Source organism: Sebastes fasciatus, chromosome 23 (assembly GCF_043250625.1).
Source record: "Sebastes fasciatus isolate fSebFas1 chromosome 23, fSebFas1.pri, whole genome shotgun sequence".
NCBI classification, from domain to species: domain Eukaryota; kingdom Metazoa; phylum Chordata; class Actinopteri; order Perciformes; family Sebastidae; genus Sebastes; species Sebastes fasciatus.
In genome coordinates this window covers 4,357,153-4,381,614 of record NC_133817.1, presented here as the reverse complement: position 1 = coordinate 4,381,614, position 24,462 = coordinate 4,357,153, and the positions used below count along the sequence as shown (strand labels likewise).

General features: G+C 40.4%; 1 protein-coding gene across 3 annotated transcripts in view; it reads right to left on the bottom strand.

The window, feature by feature from the left end:
- The window catches only part of LOC141761720 (monocarboxylate transporter 2), a 33,063-nt gene extending 14,764 nt beyond the window's left edge, over positions 1–18,299 (bottom strand). Inside the window, exons 1-2 of one of the 3 annotated variants that reach the window (XM_074625293.1) lie at positions 18,039–18,299; positions 2,361–2,607 (exon numbers count right to left, since the gene is read on the bottom strand). In XM_074625293.1, the coding sequence (XP_074481394.1) occupies positions 2,361–2,577 (217 nt within the window). In that variant the 5' untranslated portion in view covers positions 2,578–2,607; positions 18,039–18,299. Of the gene's footprint in view, positions 1–2,360; positions 2,608–2,854; positions 2,962–8,326; positions 8,507–18,038 lie in introns of those variants that run through there. The other 2 variants (XM_074625294.1, XM_074625295.1) reach the window with 2 other exon arrangements.
- Positions 18,300–24,462: the final 6,163 nt, after the last annotated feature.

Here is a 24,462-nt window from a genome sequence, read left to right as displayed (position 1 = left end):
TGCTAAATGCAGTACCTGTGAGGGTTTCTGGACAATATCTGTCATTGTTTTGTGTTGTTAATTGATTTATAATAATAAATATATACATATATTTGCATAAAGCAGCATATTGGTCCACTCCCATGTTGATAAGATTATTAAATACTTGACAAATCTCCCTTTAAGGTGCATTTTGAACAGATAAAAAATGTGCGATTAATCACGATTAACTACGGACAATCATGCGATTAAATATTTCGACTGACAGCCCTACTTAAATTCTTTTACTGGTCTTGGTGGAAGCTGCGCTACACAACATAGTAAATGAGCTTTCCAGTACTGCTGCTGACCGGTACAGATGGTGACAACAGCAGTACATCGAGTGACAGGAGGATTACGGCGTGGACAGATGGCAGCCGTGGCACTGCCAAGCAGAAGGGCTGAAGCCAAAGTGGGAAATACAGCAGGTGATCAGAGCAATACGGTGGAGGAAATGACCTGCGCGAAACACATTCTGAGGCTTTTAAATGTTCCTTATTCAAGAAACAATGCAAGACCAGCTGTAGCATTTGTAATTTGCAATAACATTTAAAATCCATTTTGAATTCATACAAAGTACAGATTTTCCCCCCACGGGCTCCTTGCAAATCATTTCCCCAAAATCAACATGTAGATTCTCTGTAACTGATACTCAATTTAAATCTCATTGGTGTTTTGTTTGAGCTTGGCAGAGCGCGGTGGTTTTTCTGGCTCAGCGTGTGACGCTGCGCCGGCATCCTGTGAAGCCGTGGTTTCAAATCCAGGTCACGATCTGATGACACAACCTACTTCCATGTCTATCCTGTTAATTCCTCTAGTAACTTGAGGCAGGAAAAAACAACAACAACAACATAAAAGTCCACTAAGAGCTCCCACAAGACCGAACACCGTTGAGTAAATCACAAAGAGATGAATCCAATGTGGCTCCATCTTTCCTGTTCCGCTCAGGAAACAACACACCGCCTCCTTGCAACAGAAATAATCCCCCGACAACGAAATCATGTGTAACAAGATGAAATCTTAAAGAGATTCCCCTAAAAGCAGGTTAACATTATGATATGAAGGATCACAGTTAAAATAGAGGACCAGAGGCCTGCACTATGAAGCCAGTTCAACATCGCCCGGGGTATCTTTTCGTTATCTGGCTTATCTGACATGGAAAAGTCCACAGATTTGCAGACAGACAGAGTGGCACATTTTACAAAGGAAAAGAGCAATCTATATTAGACAAATACGAAGAAGTTAAACACTTAATCCAGACTGAAAGTAACACAGTTGAAGCTGCCAAATGCAGGAAGAACAGCTGGCAAAAGAAAAAACTCCAGATGTGTGAATGCGTAAATTAACAGACGTATTCATTTACTGGAACACTCAAAAGTCAGATATACTCGTCTAGATATAAATAGCTATTAAATGTGTAACGGATGACTGGATTGCACCTAATCATGCCCGGTAACAAGGATGTGGCACGTGTGACTATTTTAACCTTCTTTCCGCTGCGTCCCCGTCTCCGGCGGTGTGAAACGGACTCAAGAGGAAGTTAAAAAATAAGTATGAAAATATAAAGCGGTAAACACTCACAGCATAAATCCAGCTGTCCTTCCTGTAATTCGTCAGTTTAAACTGGGTTGTTTTTAGCCTGGATTATGACTGTAACTTCTTCATATGTGTGTAATATTACCACACGATCCGCGCACCGAGCTCTGATTGGTGCTTTCATACGAGTTGATCTCTTATCTGGAACATAACCTGCTCTGGAGCACGTTAGCTGTTCAGCATCAGTTACCATGGCGATCTACCCAGCATCAGTTACCATGGCGATCTACCCAGCATCAGTTACCATGGCTATCTACCCCGGTGAGAAATGATCCACCTTCATAGGACGGAAAATCCTGAAGGGTTAAACCTGAAGTTACCTCGCTAACGCAAAATCCTGCTTCGTAGTACAGGCCTCTGGATTAAAGCTCCTCTTGAATTTTTTTAGTTTGGCTCATGTCCCATCCGCTAACATGGAGGGGGCGGGCTTTATGACCTATACTGCAGCCAGCCACCAGGGGGCGATCGAGATGATTTGACTTCACCTTTAGGGAGCTGTGATGTCATTCATTTTTATAGACAGTCTATGTAAGAGACAGACAATTTAAATTGCTAGTGGTTGATAGCTAACGCTAAGAGGCCTTGTATCTCCTAGAATCACCCGCTCTCATTTTTCAGTCAACTGTTTCCATAAGAAACGTCAAGTAATTGGACGCATTTCTAAGAATAACTGCAGTATGATTATAGTTTAGATTTGCTAACTGTTTAAAATGTCTATGACTTTAAAATGAGATAAAATGACTCACCTGCAGCGTACATGACCGCGAGCATGATGGAGGAGATCCACGCGATCTGACTGTAGGAGGCATCGAAGATGATCTGGATGTCTTTGAAGTACACCGTGATGGCCTTGGGGAAGGCGTACGAGAAGCCGATGGAGATGAAAGATGCCAACACCACAGCCCACCCCCAACCGCCGTCTGGTGGGGGCACGGCGGGGGTACTCGTGGCTGGGGGCGGCATCGCTGGCCCAACCTCGACGCTGACTAGTCACTGCAACGACAGACAAGAAGCGGAGATTAAGGGTTAGGGTTAAAAATGAATTAACCTCAATCTGAGCAGTTGTTGATAGGAAAAAGTCACAGCTCACTACTGATAATATACATATCAGATCAGCAGCTGCAGCTTATTGACAGTATACAGACAGCTGTGGGATTATAAAGGAAGTGAAAAGCATTGTCCGCCCATTTACATGAACAAATGCCAGCAGTAATACGACACGAGAAGGACAAGGACATACCAGAGGGCCGTATCCTGGAGAAGAAGCACACACACAGTACTAATTATGCGTCTCAGAGAGCATGCACTCACTCTACCTGAGAGACCAGACCGGCCGTGCCCAGTATTCACCTTCAACGCCTACAAGTTCTCAAGCAGTTATGGAAACAGGGCAGAGGCCGTCAGCTGATAGAAGCGTTTCAAACCAGGTGCTGCTGTGTACAAAGCAAACACGCCCTAATTACATGTAGAGAGAGCCAAGAGTGGCACTTGTTGTCCACAACCACACTTACCACACCTTCATAGTGCAAAATGGTCAGCTGTTGCGCTCCAGCCGTTTTTATTAGCTTCCCTTTTCTAATCAGCCAGGAATAGCTTACTGGCAGACAATTTGGTTGTTTGACATCAATGAACATGAGGAAACAGGTTTCCTCATGTTTTGCATCGCAGCATCACACATGAGCAATTATGTGAGATTAACAGAGCTAGATGCGGTTGCTAATAATTGCCACCAGTGATTGCAACAGCAGCTACCTGTAGCAGAACTGAGACAAAGTTAAAGGGACGCTCTACCCATTTTACACATCGAGGTCAGTTGACCTGTCATCGTTCTACCACTCACTGAAAAAAACAGTATAATGTATACAGTATGGTGTATTGTGTTCTGTGGCTGTGGAGGGAGCTTTCTGAAGTCTGGGAATCTGAGGAGCTCTCCTTTTTGGATCTTGACGCATACAAAGGGTCTAAAAGTCAGGATATCTCGGCCTCTGCTGCTCCAATTTTTGCTTTTTCTTTTCAATTTATGTTTCCCTCCAACTTTATGGAAGAGCTGTACTAAAAATACCACTGAACCGCCCCTTTTTAATTGTTTATTTTCAATTTGCAAACATATCAGAGTTTCCTATCCGTGGTAAAGCAGCTAAATTTGAAAATGCATATTTTATTCTCTTCTCTTAACCCAGTGTTTTTGACGATGATCTCCACTCAAAAAGGTACAATGTCAGTATAGTCGCAGTGTGGACGATGAAATGTTGCGATTTACTGGAAATCAAGGTGGACTGTGCTTGCTTTTTACTAGGGCTGCAACTAACAATTATTTTCTCATTTATTGTTTTGTCTGTAAAATTTCAGAAAATAAAGATTATGTTAGAATTCCCCACAGCCCAGAGATGTATTAAAAATCCTTGTTTTATTCCACCAACATGCCAATACCCCAAACTTAAACTTAGGGCTGACCCGCTTAGTTTTTTATTTATTTAGCTTTAAGAGTTTTGAAAATGTATCACTGAAGCTTTGAAGCTCCAATAAAATGGTATTCAGGACAGCCCTTCTTATACTATCATATAAGACAGATAAGAAAAGCGTCACATCCTCACATTTCAGAAGCTGTAACCAGCATGCTTTTTTGCATGAAAAAAAAAGTTAAAATTACTAAAATGATTATTACTATTATAGCTCTACTTATCACCATGATTTACATATCTTTAAAAACACAAGAAACTGCGTTTTAAAACCAATCAACACTAGTGTGAACACGACCTAACTCATGAGCCTTGCTGCATTTAAACACAAAAACATGAAAGTGTTTAGGCAGAAAAAGACACTGGCCCAACCAATAAAACAAATAAAAACCCTTATTATTATGTATAATAGTATTACACTAAGTTGTTTCTTAAACCAAACATTGTATTCCATGTGAAATCTAGTGTAAAAAATGTTTTTTTTTGCATTATGAGTTCAGTATTTCTGTGGCAAACATAAGTTAGAGTTGAATCTGAATGCTAAACTAAGACGTTTTGGTGCTTCTGTTGCAGACAAATAAGACCCAACACTGGGTATTTGTTGGTGGAAGTCTTTCATTTACAAACATCAGAGCCTTACGAAGGAAATGGACACTTCAGAGCGTCTTGTAAATGACCCGCGAACATCAGCTAACAACATCAATAAATGATGTCTCTCTCTTTTTGCCAGATCAGGTTGTGATGTTGATGACTACACTCACACATACTGAGATCTATAAGTGTCAACAGGAAGCCTTTAGTGGGAGGACTCACACATTTGGCAAGTGTTAAAAAAACATAAATAAACTTGTCACTAGAAAGAAAGAAATATGGAAAATAAGGAGTAGTTGCTGGCCTGTATGGAGGCCGGAGAGTGCCACCAAAATAATTATAAACTTGTTGACGGGTGGGTTCCAAAATAAGACGGTTGCTTTCACATTATAGGTCCTGTAGCATTGGGACATTGGTATTGGTAGGTAGTACCTGGTTTTAACCGGATGGGATGACTGAATCCTAACAAAACATCTTGTGCTAAAACCGGCCTGGTGAATGGAAATATAATCCCCTGCGTATATCCGTTGTATTGCCCCTTTAATCAAAGTTAGAGATTATGCCTGTCCATACTGTGGGTCTAATCCACGCTAATCAGATTACAGGCTGTCCGCAGCAGCACTCGGCGTAGATACCAGTTTTGATTGATCGAACGTGACGACAATGCGCGGACAAACCTCAGAACTCATAAGCAGCTTAGGTTGATGGGCTCGAATATGAAGTTCCAAACAGATTGACTATAAAAGAGCAGCTAAAGGAGAGGGGACGAGGCGCACTTTCAGACGACGCTTGACGAATTCGGGTTTATGATCAACCTTAGAAGTCAAACAAAGCAAAGTCGCCATTGAGTCACTACAATGTCAACACTTCCTCTTTGCTTTAGAAGCCCAGAACCCTCATCATGTGTCGTCTCCACTGTGTCCTTCAACCAGTTCCAGACGCCACTGACTAAAAGAGCAGCTGACTGACAGGCGGCGTTCACATGTTCTGAACTGCAAATTAAAAACACAGGGTGAGCACCGAGTCAAATGGAACGCCGGTGACACCAAGGTGCCTGAAAATATCCATCATCTGCAGCCACACTTCTGTCTACACCCACTTGAAAGAGTTCAGCATCACTTGAAAGACAATTATGGAAAGATTAGGTTACAAATCTGCAACCAGCAGCACTTAATAGATACGGTTTAAAGGTCCCATATTATAAAAAAGAGAGATTTTAATGTTTTTTTAATATAAAGCAGGCTTAAGTCCTATATAAATACTGTGAAAGTATCGAAACACTCAATCCACAGGGAGATACACACAGCCCGTATTCAGAAACTCTGCATTTGAAACAAGCTGTCAGGATTTCTGTCCATTTGTGATGTCACAAATATACAATATTTAGACCCTTGACACAATTTTTAACGTAAACATTCTAAATCTGTCCCAGTTTATTCCTGGTTGCAGTTTATGTGAATGTCATCAACTGACAGGAAGTACACATGGACCCAAGCTGTTGCTTAGCAACGCAATTCTGTTGCAATTCTGTCAAAATGCACTAAAACGGAGCGTTTCAGACAGAGGGTGAATACTGGCATATTCAGTCCGACAGTATGAGGAATATAAAGTTTTTTTTTAACATTACAGCATGTAAACATGTTCTAGTAGAAACATAAAATACAAGTAGTAACCTGAAAATGAGCATATGGGACCTTTAAAAAGGGACTGTATGTAAGTTTTTACACATATAATTGTTCTAACAGCGTGCAACGATCGCTAACGTTCGGTTAGAAATGGAGTCCGCTAACGCCAACAAACGACCGGCCCCATCACAACTACAAACTCCACGGAAGCACAAAAAAAATAAAAGTTATATCTAGTGAAGCCCGTCTTGGACCTTCGATTCATGGAGTGACCTTCGTTTGGTTTTTGGGTATCAAAACGGATCCCTGAACAAGCAATTTCTGATCCTTACATATAGCCCCTTTAAAAAGGTTAATTTATTGTCATTGTACAACACAGGGTTGCGCAACAAAATGCAGTTGTAGTCCCTTTATGCTACATAAGAAAAAACTAAAACTATTGGTTATGGTGGAGTGTGAAGGATGAGTTGAGGAGTCTCACAGCCTGAGGAAAGAAGCCGCTATCTAGTCAGCAGATACTTGCAGATACGCTCTGCGCAGGCAACTCACCTCACCGATATCACTCATGCTCAGTAGATGGGCACTAGTGATGTTCTGGGTGGTTTTAATCATCTACTGCAGATGAGCCGTGCACATCCCATGCCCGTTTGTCAGGATGCTTCCTATTGCTCATCTGTAAAAGTTAACAAGAACTTGGCAGGGGAATTTTGCCTTCTTATATATCCTTAAAGGTCCCATATCATGCTCATTTTAAGGTTCATACTTGTATTTTGTGTTTCTAATAGAACATGTTTACATGCAGTAATGTTAAAAAAACCTGTCTGCCTGAATATACCTGTATTTACTCTCTGTCTGAAACGCTCCGTTTTAGTGCATGTCAACAGAATTGCGTTGTTTGTTTTGCAGTTTGGGTCAATATTTACTTCCTGTCAGCTGATGTTATTTACATACACTGCAACAGGAAATAAATTGGGACACATTTAGAATGTTTATTTTTAAAACCATGTAATGGACTAAATATTGTATATTTGTGACATCACAAATGGACAGAAATCCTGACAGCTTGTTTCAAACACAATTTCTGTATACAGGCTGTGTGTATTTCTCCGTATATTGAGCATTTTGATAGTTTAACAGTATTTATAAAGCACTTAAACCTGCTTTATAATATAAAAGACATGAAAATCTCACTTTTTACAATATTGGACCTTTAACAATGCAACCATTTTTTAGCTTTTTTTCCCTCCAGGATGGAGATGTGTGATCTACCTAGCTGATATTACACCCAGAGACAGCTGACTGATGCACTATGACCGGGGTATCAGACGGCGCTCTATAATCTACACGCTGTTAAACATTATTACATTTGACTGGCGATAACCAGCTCGGTTACGTCACTTCTTTCAGACCACCGTGTCCCAGTGAACGTTCAGAGACGAGGCTGGATAAACATCAGAGTGTTTGCGCTGCAGGTTTACGGAAGTTGGTCGTACCTCAGATAAACTGAGGACTGCTCCTGTCTGGGTCAAGGGCCTCGCCAAGGTTTAATAAGGTCGTGTCGAACCTCTTCTAATCCTATACCATCAATTTAGTAAAAACTCTGATTCAATTCAAAAACAGATCAATTACCATTTTAACATCAAGTAACTGCAAATCCTCAAATCTGCAACAAGTAAATCAGACTTCAGCAGCAAGTAATTAAAACTGAAAAGGTTTCTTTCAATTCAAACACCCCAAACTGGAAAACAGTTCATTCAAATATTTAAAACTGTTAAACAATCAACTCGGTTCAAACACTTAAAACTGACTGACATCTCATTAGAATCAAACATGTTAGACTGAAAAACATTTAATTCAGTTCAAATATTGACTTCAGCATAACATAGTCAGCTGTAACTATTCAATTTAGCATCACTCATTCAAACCAAAGATGTTTAATTCAACATGTGACACTTCAGTAGTAACTTTGCAATTTAGCATTAATTTAGTATCCTAATTTTTGTAAAACCGTTAAGCCTATCTTAAGGGGTTTCTTACCGTTGGTGTTGACGCTGTGGCTTTCAGAGAGAGGACCGAAACCAGGGACTTTAAAGCAGATTGAACGTACAACCTGTTTTTATTTAAAAAGCCTAACAAATATATGCTGCTATGAAAATTCTAGAGAAATCCTTCCTCTCTTCCTCTAACAAAACAGTAAAAAAAAAAAGGCAAAATGCCAAAAAGAAAAGAAGAAAAACGAAAATGAAAAAGAAGAGCCTGCTTTTACTCAACCAAAATTATCAAAACATTAAAAAATAAATTAATAAAGATGTGTTTCCTTTTTATACACTATGCAGCACATGGAAGAAGCTTATACTATTTCTATACCCATCTAAAAAATGCTCAACTAGCTGAATTGTAACCAGCTATAACTCTCTTTAATCACTCATTAGGCATGAAGGTCAAAGGGCTTGGATGTCTGTCGCAGCCGGAGCGTTCTACCAGCGGAAAGTTGAAACAGGAAGTTTTGAAGAGTGCCAGCTGCACCATGACCCAAATATCACATGCAAAATATCAAAAGCAAAAGATGCAAAAAAATGGTAAAAAATGGTCCCCAGCAAAAAGGGGAATCATTTATTATTTTCACTGCAATTCCATCCATAAATCATAAGCCGTAATAAATGACAGAGTGTATGATTATTTTGGTCGTCTTATCAAAAGGGGGTCTGTGGTTTAATCTGTGTCAGTTTAGGGGTCATTGACGTGAAAGAGTTTGAAAAGCCACTGGCCTGGGCTAACGGTCACTCTGGGTCATCATCAGGTTGGGAGGATGCTGGGGTCAAGTGTGAGCTTCCGTTGCTGTGGCAACTGGCAGAGCGTGTGTGTGTGTATGTGTGTGTGTGTGTGTCCAGCTGTGTCGCTCTTTAAAGAGCAGGCGAGAAAGCAGACAAATGAATATTGAAAACGGTTTCAATTCAGAATCGATGAGTCATCTGATCGGCTCTTCTGATCAAACCGATCAAAATATTTAGACTGTCAATCGATTCAAATATTTAATCAGGATTAATTGCGTGATTGTCCATGATTTTTTTATCTGTTCAAAATGTACCTTAAAGGGAGATTTGTCAAGTATTTAATACTCTTATTAACATGGGAGTGGGAAAATATGCTCCCTTTATGCAAATGTATGTATATATTTATTATTGGAAATCAATTAACAACACAAAACAATGACAGATATTGACCAGAAACCCTCACAGGTGCATTTGATTATCATAAACTGGGCGTGTCTGTAAAGGGGAGACTCGTGGGTACCCAGAGAACCCATTTACATTCACATATCTTGAGGTCAGAGGTCAAAGGACCCCTTTGAAAATGACCGTGACAGTTTTTCCTCGCCAAAATTCAGCGTAACTTTGTAGTGTTATTTAGCCTCCTTTTGCGACGAACCAGTATGACATTAGCCCGGTACAACCTCCGGAAGATCGATTACGTAAATTAAAGATATTTCCGTATGGATCAAAGTGGTGACATTGCCATCCATTACAGCCACAACCCTAGCCTGGCTAAAAACAAAGGATTATCATTGATTAATCTGATTAATCAATTGATAAAGTGTAAAAAAAAATGACGAAAATTCATCACAAGCACACAAAGTCATGTCCTAAATGGCTCGTTGAATTCACTGACCGGAGAGATGGAATCCTGTTTCCGAGGCTGGGGGAGAATCATCACCAGGTACAGTTAAGACCCGCAGTTAAAAACACCTGAACCATGGAAACACGCACATTAAGGCTCGCCCTTGAGTGTTGCTGGGCCGAGCACACGGTTTGTTTTGGTCCGGTGCCCTCTGCGTGTACTTGAGATTGACTGAATAGGCTCACCAATGTGAAGGCAACCAAACAACGGATCTGAGTAAGTCAGCAACCAGAATAGTGTTTCTATAATCAAATCATCCAACTGGCAAAAAGCTAATCAGGCTGAGTTACACAGTATCTACACTTTAAGAGTGTGTGTCCGTCTGTGTGACCTCCAAAGACATCACTTAGTCTCTTTGCCGGGAAGCCTAAAAGACTGCATTCTTTGCAGTATGGACAGACACAGGATCTCAGGTTTACTTCAGCTGAGACCCCGGTGTTGTATTTCAGGTGAGTTTCAGTAAAAGGAGGGGTTATATGGGTGTGGCTGTCAAGGTGAGAGGCCCGAGGCAACAACGGGCTCATGCATATAGGCATGTAAAGAAAGGCCTGGGTGGAGCTGAGGAGGGACAAGCAACCTTTAAAAGAAAACACACACCAGCAGACATGTGTGAAATGTGTGACATTATGCGATATGCTGAGTATTGCGATAAGATATATTGGGATTTATTACCTTTTTTCAATTGCAAATTATGCAGTTTGTCAACATCTGTTTTATCTTATAAAGATACAGTTTTCACTCTGTTCATCTCAGAGTTTTCATTCACGTAACTTGAGGTCAGAGGTCAAGGGACCCCTTTGAAAATGGCCATGCCAGTTTTTCCTCGTCAAAATTTAGCGTAACTTTGGAGCGTTATTTGGCGTTCTTCCTGACACGCTAACGTGACATGGTTGGTACCAATAGATTACTTAGGTTTTCTAGTTTCATATGATATCATCTAGCTTTAAGACTGAGCCCGCTACAACCTCTGAAAGACAGAATAGAAGCTGGGCCCGCCGGCGGGTCATCAGATTCTTAGGAGGTTAATAGTTTATATAATAAAAGATCGATACTTGATGTCCGTGTATCGATACAATATTGTAAAATACCGTATGCTACTTCTTCCTCCACCTCTGCAAAACATCCATACCTATTGTTTTCCTTGTAAGCCCACACACAGATGCGCGCTAACTCTTCCCAGCTGCTAAATGCTACACTACGTTCACCAGGTAGTCGCTAACTTTTTCTGTTGTTTGGTCAGATTGTGTAGATTCGGGATTAACTGAGCTTCTTTGCTGAAAACAGCTGCCTGCGTCTGGAAACAACGCTAATGAGAGCCGTGAGACTCAACCAAAACAGTAAAGTTGTGGGCCACATAATCAAAACAGTAAGCTGAAAGATGCTAAAATGCTCCATAAAGCTGAGTGGAACTGCAGATGCTCTGTGGGCTCATCACTACAAGTGACCCTTTTCATATTACACACAATCATTTGATCCTTTGTTAATATAATAATAATGAGTAGTGCAGCTTTAAGCCTATCTCTCTTAAGCTGGGCAAACTGTACACTGGATGAGTTGTGTAATTCCTGCTCCTATTGTACGAGTAGATTGTTTGCAATGTAAAGCCAAAGCTCACAATTTACATGTGTGTGCTCACACTGTGTGGTCCAATAGCTCAAACTGTACGTGTAAACTAGAAAAACACGCCCGTCGGCATGTTGACAGTTGTCAATAAAGATTAGTTTGAAAGCTCCGAGGCAGGTAAAGTTAGTTTGCTAGCAGAGGTGTGTACGGATCACAATGCTAACAAGGCAGAAACGTGCTGCCTTGATCATCTGTGCCATCCTGTCTGCTGAAACGTCTATAAAACATATGGACTCGCAGGTGGCTAGGTAGGTAGACAATATGGCTTGTCCAATTTGCAGAGAGAATTGAAGGGAAGCTAACTTTACTGTATCAATGTACATTGTTATCTTGATAGCTATGATGTCAGAAATTCATCCGGCTGTCCAACGGCCGGTCAGGAGGAATAATCGGTCCTCGGTCCCCCCCGTACGCTGCACGGCAAACGACGCCTGATGAAGCTGAAATTGGGTCCGACTCTAAAATGAGTCGTGCGGCTCAAATAACTGAAGAAATAACTCTCAAACACCACCAAGATTAGATTTTACAGTACATCTATTTTACCTATTTTATTCCTCAAGTGTAAAACCTCTGTTTATATTTATTTATAACATCCACTCTACCTGTTTTATTTGCTTTATAACTGCGTGTTTTACCTGTTACATGTTTTACCTGCCTCGTTAAGTCTTGTCAAATATTTGTTTTAAAGCACTGACCAGAAGTGGCAAACTGTGAATCTCGTTGTATTTAATACGATGACAATTAAGCTTTCTATTCTATTCCATTCTATTTGTTGGAGGAATTATCATTTTTGTGTGACGGTCAATTATAAATTACTGGGGTGGGAAGATAAGTTACTTTATATTTTGACAGAAACTGGGACTTGAATACAGTTCGACTGTTTGGAGCCGGCCTTTAATTCCTTCCTTCCATTGTCCTCACTGATCAAAGCTTTCTTTTAGCTTCTTATTTGCTAAATGGACTTCACTGATAGTCAAAGGTCGGCCAGTGATTACTTGATAATGGTTTCTTAATGTGGGCTTTTGTGACGCTCTGTAGGACTTGAAGTGTAAAGAATGACAACAGAAAGTAAGCAGATTGACAGATGCATGAGTGGGAACATGACTAAATCATATGTTTTACGATACATATCTTTGAAATTACAGACAAGCGTGATATTAGCTGAGACCTTGAACAGCAGGAGAATTTAACAGTAAATGCTGTTTGGATAAACCGGTCTGACTCTACAAAAGGAAACCTGACCTCTAAGAGTCAGCGGCGACCAGCGTGACCCTCACACCACACCACCCGCCCCCACCCCAAGCCTCACGGGACTTTAAGTTATGGCAACGCAAGGTAACCTTCGAGCAACACCACTCACTTTGTTGTAGAAACAGTTCATCATTAACCCAATCAGCAACACTCTGAATGCTGATGACGGAAGCACAAGTTTCATTCTTCTTATCAGCATCTAATCTCCCCACAGTGACCCTGTGAAACACACGTGACCTTCATCCTGAGCACCAACGAAACGGGGGAAAGATGCACAGAAACTCCGTCTGAAAGCTGCTTTCTGATCAAGAATTGTTAGCTACTGAAATTTGAAATCTGGAGATGAAACCTTAATTTAAAAAAAACGTTCAAGTGGTCTGATAAGTCTCCAAGCCACGTTTATGCAGCGCTCCTTGGCAGCTTGACGACTGACATCAAGACATGCCATTTGTAAAAACAAAAAAGGACTCATGCGTCACAACTACACCTTTGTGGACACAATAGCATGCTGGGATTCAGTCCGTCCGTTTCACTTTTTTTCCATGTGGGCCTGCCAACACCCACATTCAGCATCCAATCAAAAGCTCCCGCTTCCCTCCACACCTCTGAACACGCCATGAAGGTCAGAGGCTCTGATCTCCGTTACATCTTTTGTTTTAACACGTAGAGCCTTCAGCTTTCATCACTTGAAGCAAAAGCACGGATATTATGTGCTCATATAGGAGATTAAATATCATACATTTAGCATTTAACAGAGCATCTCCTCACTGCAGCCAGGTTGTAAAGTCAGAATATGCAGTACAAAATGAGGCTTTGATTCTTTAAATTGTATTTCTAGTCAAAGAAATTAAGAAATCCAACTACAGAAACTTTCACAGTGACTCCGAGGAAGAAGACTTCTTAAATTTACCCACACAGTTTGATTGACGTGATCTCTGGGTGGTAAAGTGCTTAATTAAAACCCTGTCAGTTACCAATTAGACACTTCTCACTGCTTATAAAGTGGTTTGACTTGCAGTTTTTCCATAAAAACCTAGACTTCTAATTATATTTATACATCATTTATTTATTTATTAACTTTTTTTGTGTGATGAGCGGGACGTTTTAATCAACATGTCAGTGCTCTCTAGTGGAGAAGCTATTAAATGATGACACTTACTGTCTAAATTACTCCAAAAACTAGTTTCTGTAGTGCAATTTCTTATCAGTTACTCTACTGTATATCACCAATAAGGTAACATCCACTGATATATCTACCGGGCAGACTTATTGGTGCAGCTCTTTTTCTAATATGGTCTCTATACTTCAAAATTCTCCAAAATTTCCGAACTAAAAAAATGACCTTTGTTGCATCAGACCCGGGCACCGGGCTCAGTTTTAAAGCTAGAGTGAAGATACTGGTGTCATATGAAATAAGAAAACCTAAGGAATCTATCGGTACCAACCATGTCATACTAGCTTCACAGGAAGGAGGTCAAATAACGCTACAAACGTATGCTAAATTTTGGCGAGGAAAAACTGTCATGTCCATTTTCAAAGGGGTCCCTTGACCTCTGACCTCCAGATGTGTGAATGTAAATGGGTTCTATGGGTACCCACACGTCTCCCCTTTACAGACATGCCCACTTTATGATAATCACATGCAGTTTGGGGGCAAGTCATAGTCAAGTCAGCACACTGACACACTGACAGCTGTTGTTGCCTGTTGGGCTGCAGTTTGCCATGTTATGATCTGAGCATATTGTTTTATGCTAAATGCAGTACCTGTGAGGGTTTCTGGATCAATATCTGTCATTGTTTTGTGTTGTTAATTGATTTCCAATAATAAATATATACATACATTTGCATAATATAAGCATATGTGTCCACTCCCATGTTGATAAGAGTATTAAATGCTTGGCAAATCTCCCTTTAAGGTACATTTTGAACAGATAAAAAATGTGCGATTAACTGGACAAATATACGATTAATTGCGATCAGTCTCTGTATTTACCTTTTTTGTTTTATACATTATCCTTGTTAAACAAGGAGTCATATTTGGAGGGAAATCTGTTGAATGCATCTTTACGCAACAGGAAGAGGGTGCTGTTCTTCCAGAGCAAACAGAGCTGAATATGACCTTTCTGGGTGTACTAAAGGTTGCATATCATCTCACCAATGAACTCATTTATTATGATATTTAAAATAAGGTGTATAGATCTTGGACAACTAATTTGGATGTTTAGTTTCTAGGTCATTGTTTAGTGTTAACTTGTTCTTAATGTGGAGTACAAAGCTTTGTTCTGTATCAGGCGGTTTTGTTTGCACAAAGCACGTTTGTGTCCACAATAAACGTCCCCCAGGGAATATGCAAAGAGGTCCCGAAGCTGATGTCTGAGCCAAACGTTAAGACAAACAGAAAAGTATTCATACCCGCGAGTTTTACAGGAGCACAACCCTGTCAGTCAGTGCTGCACAGTATATACTATGTGAGGAGAACCTCACCAACCAAATATGCCAAAAATGTCGGCCTTTAACACCTGGGTAATGAAAGAGAGAGAGAAAGTCTGTCAAAAAAGGTTTGACACCCATATGATCAAAGAGGCCTCTGCTTTTCAGGGAAACAAACTGTGTGGACAATGACAACCGAAGAATGTTTAGGTTACCTGCAGACTGAAACTACACTAAAGACACCGTTAAATAACAAGAAAAACAAGGCCAGAACAAATAACCATCTCACCTTTAGGGCAAAGGGCAGGAACTAGAAAGCCTGGAGGTCGAAGGAGCAGCCTCAACCTAAAGAGAAGCAGCGACACCCCCCATCCATGAATACAAATGTATTCATGGACAGCCACCAAACACTGTTTCTACTGTAGTTCCAAAGGAGCCTCTTCCAATACAAACAGCATCATTTAAAATATATATATATATATATATATATATAGTGGTGCCTTCAAATGGTTTTTCTCTTGTTGTATTCACGACCTCGTAAGTGGAAACTTTCCACCGATAGTATGGAGTACTTCTCTGTGCCAAAAGACCCTCGTGAACAGCCAGCTGGAGGGTGTGAACGACACACGACAGGCCGGGGAGTCCCGCATACGAGGCGGTTCGCCGCGACCGGCTCTAGGTCGGCTTGGAAAGGCTCGGGGCAAAGGTGGCTCGCGGGGCCGTGGCCAAAGGGCTCGCTGCGCCCTCTCTCCTCGCCGGGGAGGAACGGGGCCCCCTGCTCCCGTTGCAACTGTCGACCGGGGCGGACTGTCCTCAACCGCGTCGTGCCCACGTAAGGCGTCAGGGGTCTGCGGCGATGTCTGCAACCCACCGGACCCGTCTTGAAACACGGACCAAGGAGTCTAACGCACGCACGAGTCAGAGGGTGCAAGCAAAACCCCGTGGTGCAATGAAAGTGAGGGCTGGCGCGTGCCAGCTACGGTGGGATCCCGGTGGGAGCCGGCCCGTGACGTTGCTGTAGAGTGGTATCGGTGCCGTTGTATTGGAGCTGTTTTGCGAGTACATGAGCACAGTATCGGACCCGATCCCCGATACTGGTATCGGTGCATCCCTAGTCCTATATTGTTTTTCTTCGGAATTTTATAATCGGTCTGAGGAAAATGTTGCTATTCCCAACGACCTCATCTTCTTCCTCTGTCATTATGTCTTTGCATTTACTGCATTATGTTACCCACTTGCTAGCTCGCTAAATCGTTACCCTCTGTGGCTTCTAGATGCCAACAGCAACGTTAATATTGCCGTTGCTTAGCAGCGGCGTTCTCATGACTTAACCACTTGAAGCACACACGACTTCCTGTGTTGTAAACACGAGCTCTGGAGTTTCATTTTGAAGGCACCATACAGTATACTCCAAAAATGTCCTCACCAACAAGAAAACTTTGTAAATAAATGCTGATAGAAAGTTGGTGCAAACTTTGTGTTAATATGGAATATGAAAACATGCTTTTTCACTTTCTTGGCGAAAATTAAATGAGATGATTGATACCACTCCCACGTGTGTACAGTAAATATGAAACTACCAGCAGCAGACGGTTAGCTCCAGGAAGTGACTGCACCTGGTAGAGGAAGATATAGTCCAGCACACCCCCCCATAAAACCCATAAAACCACAGTGTTGTTTTTCTTTACAGCTCAGTTTGTGTACAGATTAAACAAAGGAGATATAACGTGTTAATTAGAGACGTTAGGTGCTGGGAGGTGGATTATATTATTAAAAATTATTAAAAGTATTTGTAAAAATGTTTAGGCTAATGTTAAAGCAAAAAATGTGTCACTTTTGAGAAAGAAAACAAAACAAACTGACTCATTTAAACACATACAGGTGTTTTGTTGATACAGCTTATGGAGGCTGGTGTAAGTTTTTAGGTAAATAAAGGAGGCATTAACTATGTTTAGGTAACTAATACGGTTTAGGTAACATTACGAAGTAAGTTCTCTGACTGTATGACTCTTTCTACACTATATTTTTTATAATTTTAGCTGACTCTTACATCCTATAATTGTATCTTGTTCATGTAAAAATGACACTAACTTGTATTGCTCTTCCACAGCAAACTACTTGCATGAGAGGTGAATACAAATAGAGAGCTGTGACACACTTTCCAAGGAAAAACTAATGACATGTGTAGTTATTTTTACATCCTCATCTTGTTTCAAACTGACTCATCACATCCTGGAACAATAAGAAACTCACACAGTTATATTTCATTGTGAAAAAAAGGTGTAAAAGTTGTTCCCCCTATCAACCAGAGGATGCAACAGCAGAGTGATTCCTCAGCACTGCAGCCTCATGATCATATGATGCTGCTGATGTAAGGACAGGACAGACAGGAGACCGGCTGAAGCCAGTCTATAAAATGCTCCAACATGGGGCCTACACGAGCTAAACGAGGCGCTCACACAGGCAAAGTAAAAGCTTAATAAAAAAACAAAATAAGATTTTATTTAAAATCATTTCCTGCAGGAATTGACAGCATGGCAGCTCGGAAAGAGAGATTTACAACCCACCAAAAAGGCTCCTGAACGCATCACAGAATGCATTCATAACATCACCACTAAGCCTCCTTTATTCTCTTCATATATGTGTCTCATTCATAGCAGCACATGCTCATCTCTGCATACCGAGAGCCTGTTAATCCTCCTGTTAACGAGCAGCAGCGTGGTGATAATAAACATGCATTTGTTATATTGTTGCAATGTTACTTTACCTTTTTGTGAGGTTGATGAAGATGTGGAGGTCTGCAGCCTGCTGGGAGCTCAGTGTTGACCTTGGAGCAGCAGAAAGATGCGTGTCTGCTGCTATGGACGAGCTCTCTCTCTCTCTCTCTCTCTCTCGCTCTCTCTGTGTGTGTTTAAATTTCCTGAGTAGTAAACGAAGCCGCTTCCTGACGTGGAGCTGCAAGAGGGCGGTGCTGGCTGTTTTCTATTTTAGAGCAGCAGGAGGATAATAGACTCAGTCATTCAGTAGTTACTCGTTACATCCGTCCTCCTCCTCCTCCTCCTGCTGCTCCTGCTGCAGGGTATAGGTCTACTGCTGCTTCTGTGTGTCCCATGCACGCAATCTGATAGGTGCTGATTAAGGTTTGAAAAACAACACAAGGGCTGCAATTAAGTATTATTTTTGCATATAAAATGCCCGAAAATTGTGAAGATTTTCCCAGAATCCAAAGATATTTAAAGTGGCATTAGGCAGAATATTTTTGGCATTATTTTGGGGCAAAAATCCCCCCAAAAATAACCTTTCAGCATATTGTAATTCAAGTGTTCTGAGAGACTTTTGCACCTCCTCTAGGTTTTTTTTAAAGGTCCCATATCATGCTCATTTTCAGGTTCATACTTTTATTTTGTGTTTCTACTAGAACATGTTTTCATGCTTTAATGTTAAAACTTTATTTTCCTCATACTGTCTGCTTGAATATACCTGTATTTACCCTCTGTCTGAAACGCTCCGTTTTAGCACATTTCAACGGAATTGTGTTGCTAGGAATATATATTGACCAATATTTCATATAATGGTGCTTTTTAAAAAATAAATATTTTAAAGGGGACATATGCTAATTTTTTAGGTTCATGCTTGTATTTTGGGTTTCTACTAGAACATGTTTACATGCTGTAATGTTAAAAAAAAAACTTTCAGTAGATACTCGTTACATCCCCTCAACCCTCCTGCTGCTGCTCCTGCTGCTGCTCCTGCTGCTGCTGCTGCTGCTGGCTGCTGCTGCTGTGTGTCCCATGCACGCAATCTGATAAGTGCTGATAGGGTTTTAAAAAAAACACAATGCTACAACTAAGTATTGGTAGTAGGTAGAATGTAACAAAGTTGATAGTCTAAGTATATAGTATATAAGTCTAATGCAATGAGGGCCAAAGAGCAAATGTACTACGGAGTATTAGGGCCACATTGAGGGAAAAAACATCGGAGATTTCCAGAATAAAGTCGTAATATTACGAGAATAAGTCATAATTTAACGAGAATAAAGTCGTAACTTAACGAGAATAAAAGTCGTAATATTACGAGGAAAAAAGAAAATAACACGTAAAATTACTACTTTATAAAAATAACTTTTTTTATTCATTTTTGCTCCAACTGTACCCACTGCATATAAGACAAAGAAAAACACAAAATCCTTACAATTGAGAAGCTGGATCTAATCCAATGTTTGATATTTTTGCTTAAAAAAAAATAATCCCTTTTCAAAATAGTTATTGTTGTATGTATTTTATTCTGAATACTAGCAATAGTAATAAGAAGAAGCTTATTCAGTTGACAATGTAAACCACTACGGTGACCAGGTGTCCCACTTTACGAGGGACTGCACAGCATTTTCATCCCTTGTCCCACGTCCCACATACTGAGACGATGTCCCACATAGTTTTCAAAAGTCAAACCACTGCATGACAGACGCTTTTTTTATTTTTTTTTTTAAATCTGTCTTTTATCCAATTGGCTGTGAAGAAAGCAGGGAAGGTTGTCATCACGGGGCTGTTTGCTGTCAAACTGCACACACGAGTCAAGTGCAGGTTGACCTTTTGCCGTCTTTGCTATGCTTTGCGAGTCACAGCAAAGTCACAAGCTGTGCAGATTTAGGCGGAATCTGATGGAAATTATACCACAAAGAAAAGGAAGAGCGGCTACAGCAAAGACTGAAACTACTGTGAAACTTTCTGTGTAATTTGCCAGTTATGGGATTATATGACATGAAGCGACACAGTTCATGTGAGTCTCACAAGAAACGTGCGGCTCATAAAGGAGATGTGCAGATCTCTGGATGCATTCGGGCAAAGCTTAGAGATGTGACAAGATAAGGGGCAGTATAGAAATGTGTATCACTTAAGTTAGAAAATTATATCAGAATTGTAGACTACCTCTCAGCCTTGGTAACGTGTCCCACATTGTCCCTACTCTTTGTTCCCCTTTGGTTTGTTGGGATCTGGTGACCCTAGTGTCCACTGAAAGTAGCTGAATTGTCATTTTTGATATATTCTAGTGTTGCAAATGTTTCTCAGTGATGTTTACACCCAGTCTCTCTATTTGCTGTCACTGTTTGCTTCTGCAAGTTTCCTCCCCGACACGGATCAATACAGTCTTGTGCAATCATTTACGTCAATACCAGAAGTGTACTGATATTACAAGAATTGTCTCTGAGACATTCAGTTTTAGTGTCAGTCCAGTCCAAAAAAGAACACTTAAAATGAGACTATGTAACTTTTTGAGGAAGAAATAACACATTCTCCATCTTAAAGGAGCAGCGTGTAGGATTTAGCGACATCTAGCGGTGAGGTTGCAGATTGCAACCAGGCTTCTCCAGTGTGCCAAATGTGTAGGAGAACTACGACGGCCGACGCCAAAACGTGAAAGCATGAATGGCCATATCTAAAGCCAGTGTTTGGTTTGTCCGTTCTGGGCTACTGTAGAAACATGACGGCCGGCTCCGTGAAGAAGACCCGCTCCGCATGTAGATATAAACGTCTCATTCTAAGGCAACGAAAACACGACGATTCTTAGTTTCAGGTGTTTATACACTAAAGAAAACATGCTTATTATTAATATTATATTCCATTTCTGCCAATAGATCCCCCTAAATGTTACACAGTGTTCCTTTAAAATATGTTTTTTTAAAAAGCACCATTATATGAAATCTAATTTATTTATAAAGCACATTTAAAAACAACAAAAGTTGACCAAAGTGCTGTACTAAACATAAAAACATAAAAAACAATACAATAAAACACTAAGACCAACTTAAAACCAACAGGACATTAAAATAATAAAAGCGTTAAGACCAATTGTAAAGGATGCCGAGCCAAAAACCATTAAGGAATCAAAGTGCGTTTTGAGGTTTGATTTAAAAACAGGCAGTGTGTCAGACAGCCGAACATGTGGAGGCAGAGCGTTACAGAACGATCCAGAGCTTTGGAGCTGCAACTGAAAAGGTTCGGTCACCCCTGAGCTTCAACCTATAGACCTCGGGACAGTCAGAAGCAACTGCTCAGTGGATCTGAGTGTCCTTGATAAAAGATGTGGTTTTAAAAGGTCTGAGAGACACGTTGGAGCTTGCCCATTTAACGATTTATATGTTAATAATAAGATCTTAAAATCAATCCTAAAACGCACAGAGAGCCAGTGAAGAGAAGCCAGAATAGGTGGAGACGTGCTCACGTTTACGTGTACAAGCTAAAAGAAATATTGGTGAAAATATAACTACACTAATTGATTAATTGTCTCACTGTTTCAACTGAAACACAAAAAGTGATTCTCAGAAGACAGAAATAGAGTATCAAGGGTCTTAAACATTTTATTATTCTGATTACTATGACCTCCTACTACTACTACTAATAACTACACTAATGAAAAAAGCCGAAGTGGCAGCTGAAATGTTCAAGCTGAAATTTGAATTTTCAGATTAAGTTGAAATGCCAGTTTAAGTGTGAGCGCTGAGGGAAGCTGTCGGTCGGCTCAGTCGAAGTGAACGTGCTGAAACAAGTCAAATATTCAGTTGAAAGCAGCTGAAATGTCGGTCAGATTGATTTTCTATACATTGACTTTTTTTTGCTCTGTCAGCGTCAGATGTATTCTCTTCTCCCTAAATGTTCTTTGCGTGCATAAAGCTGCTGGCACCGCCGGGCGGAAAACTCAATCTGGGTCATTTGAGCTCAATCCGTTGGATTAATGTGAAAGGGTCACACAGCGAGGCCCGTGCATATGGTGAGAGGGACTTTGCCAAATGTGGAGAAGACATTTAAGAACGACTGAACAAAGAAGTGTTAGATGAAGTAACATCTGATGAACTGTGAAAACTTGCTTGGCCTGTTATTATGGGAGTGCAATAAAAGGAATACAATGGCAAACCCAACGGTGATTTTGGGAGTGACTCACTTATAATAATGATGACAAATCAATTTCAGGAGAATTTGCAAGATAACAGTTGCTTGAGTCATTTCTTCATTCTTCATTTCCAGTCTTTCATTGCTAATGTTTCCAGTTGGTTTGTTTTGTAGCTTAATACACACAAAATAACTGTGATCCTCCCACCTGTAACTTTTGGCATGGACTCTTCCTCTGTGGTGTTTCCTTGCCAGTTAAAAAAATTGCTGAATTCAAGCGTCGACAGCATTTCATTCTGTTTGACTGCATGTTTCTCCCTTTTTTAGGGCATCTCTTGAGCTGCTCTTTGGTGAATTGCATAATTTTCACGCGGACAAATGCACCAAACTAAAGAAGGAAAGTGCACTTTTCCTGAGCTCAGATGATGGCTGTTGCTGTCAGCTTGCCCTAGAGAGGTTGGTCATTAAATTTTCATTCCTAAAATGCGTCAGTATAGCAAAGGTGCTGAATATAACTTTGGGGGAGATGCTCTCTCTCTCTTCTTACATCCTGTCAGGAGTATTTGCCATGTAGGCTTTACCTGAAGTATGAATATATATCGTGCAGGCATGTGGATAAATGACACAGTGGATTACCTGCACAGGAAATACATCCTTATCCAACACAGTCTCACGGCATCTGTTGTGTGCATAGACAGGAATTTCCCTTTATTTTTGTGACGCTCAGGTTAACGTATTTTTCGTGCGTTTTCCTGCAAATGTCCAGCAACATGTGACACATGTGTCCATTTCCGCTCCAGTCTTTTCAAAATAAAACTACTCAGTAAAGATTGACTTGGTTAGGCGTTGGCAACAAAACTACTTAGTTAGGTTTATGAAAAGATCGCGGTTTGGGTTAAAATAACTCTGGAAGTGCCGTAACTTAAGTATGGAAGTTACGTGACAAATAACTTTGACTTGTGGTTTCACACGGGACACGAACACCGGTCTCCTGCACCCATCCACCCCGACCTTTCGCCGCTCTTTACACTTCCCGGTTCACAATTACGTGGATTACATACGAATTGATTTCATGCTGACCATCACAAATAAAATGTGAATTTCAATTCTATGTGTATGAATCAATAGATTACATTTATGACTATTTCACAAACTGCTGTGCGACTGGGCTGCCTGGTCTTGTAGGTTTTGAAAAAAATCTTTGAAGGTCACTAGATTTTTGTCCAAAATGAAGTAGAAAATGACCCCCACAGTTTGAAGAGTTTTAGTATTTAGGTCAATAACAATTCAAAATCTTGCAGTCAGTTCCTACAGCAGCGTTTTATCTGTAATCTGCTCAGTCCTGAAGTCTGTTTCCTTCCACTGGTCGACTGACGGGGTTTTATTGCATTAAGTTCATCTCTGGAAAACCCGCAGTGACGTTTGCGTTTCTTTGTACATTCTCTAATACTGAATTTTTCCCCATGTAAATGTAATGAATTGTCCCACGCGGTGCACCACTCTGCACTAAAAGAGCTCTGTACACAAGCATCCTTTTGTTCGGCTGGTTTTAGTCAAGAGTTTGAGTGTCACATGCCGAGACATTCAGAGACTTGTCCACACTGAGAAGAATTAAATATCTATGAGGGACACACAGTATTTCATTGAAACATGAAAGATTTAGCAGTTCTTTGCACCAGTGCACCTGTAGTTTGGTAACATATCACAATAACAATAGTGCTTATTGCCAGATTTCTTTATATCTGACAAAGGCTGCTCATTGTCATTCAACCCAATCAGCCCAACCATCCTTGTAGCAGTGTTCTCAAAGAGTACAGAAGCAGAGAGACAACAGCTGCTGCTGGGAAATAGTGTGAAAATGAGGAACGTGGAGCAGCTTGTGAAGTTATACTTTAGTTTAGGTTTCACAAATAACGAAAATACATCATCTTTTGGCACATCAGCACCACATTATCATCAGTATCAGGACCTTGAAAAGATTGTGCAAGAAACTGCGTTTATTCCAAGAAAAAAACACACAGACCTGATGGGGAAACTGCCTAAAAATTACTTTTTTTCTCATTAAGTTATGACTTTATTCTCGTAATGTTATTACTTTTTTCTCGTAAAGTTATGACTTTATTCTCGTAATATTAAAAAAAAATTCTCATTAAGTTATGACTTTATTCTCGTAATATTATGACCTTTTTTTCTCATTAAGTTATGACTTTATTCTCGTAATATTACGATTTTTTTTCTCATTAAGTTATGACTTTATTCTCGTAATATTATGACTTTTTTTCTCATTAAGTTATGACTTTATTCTCG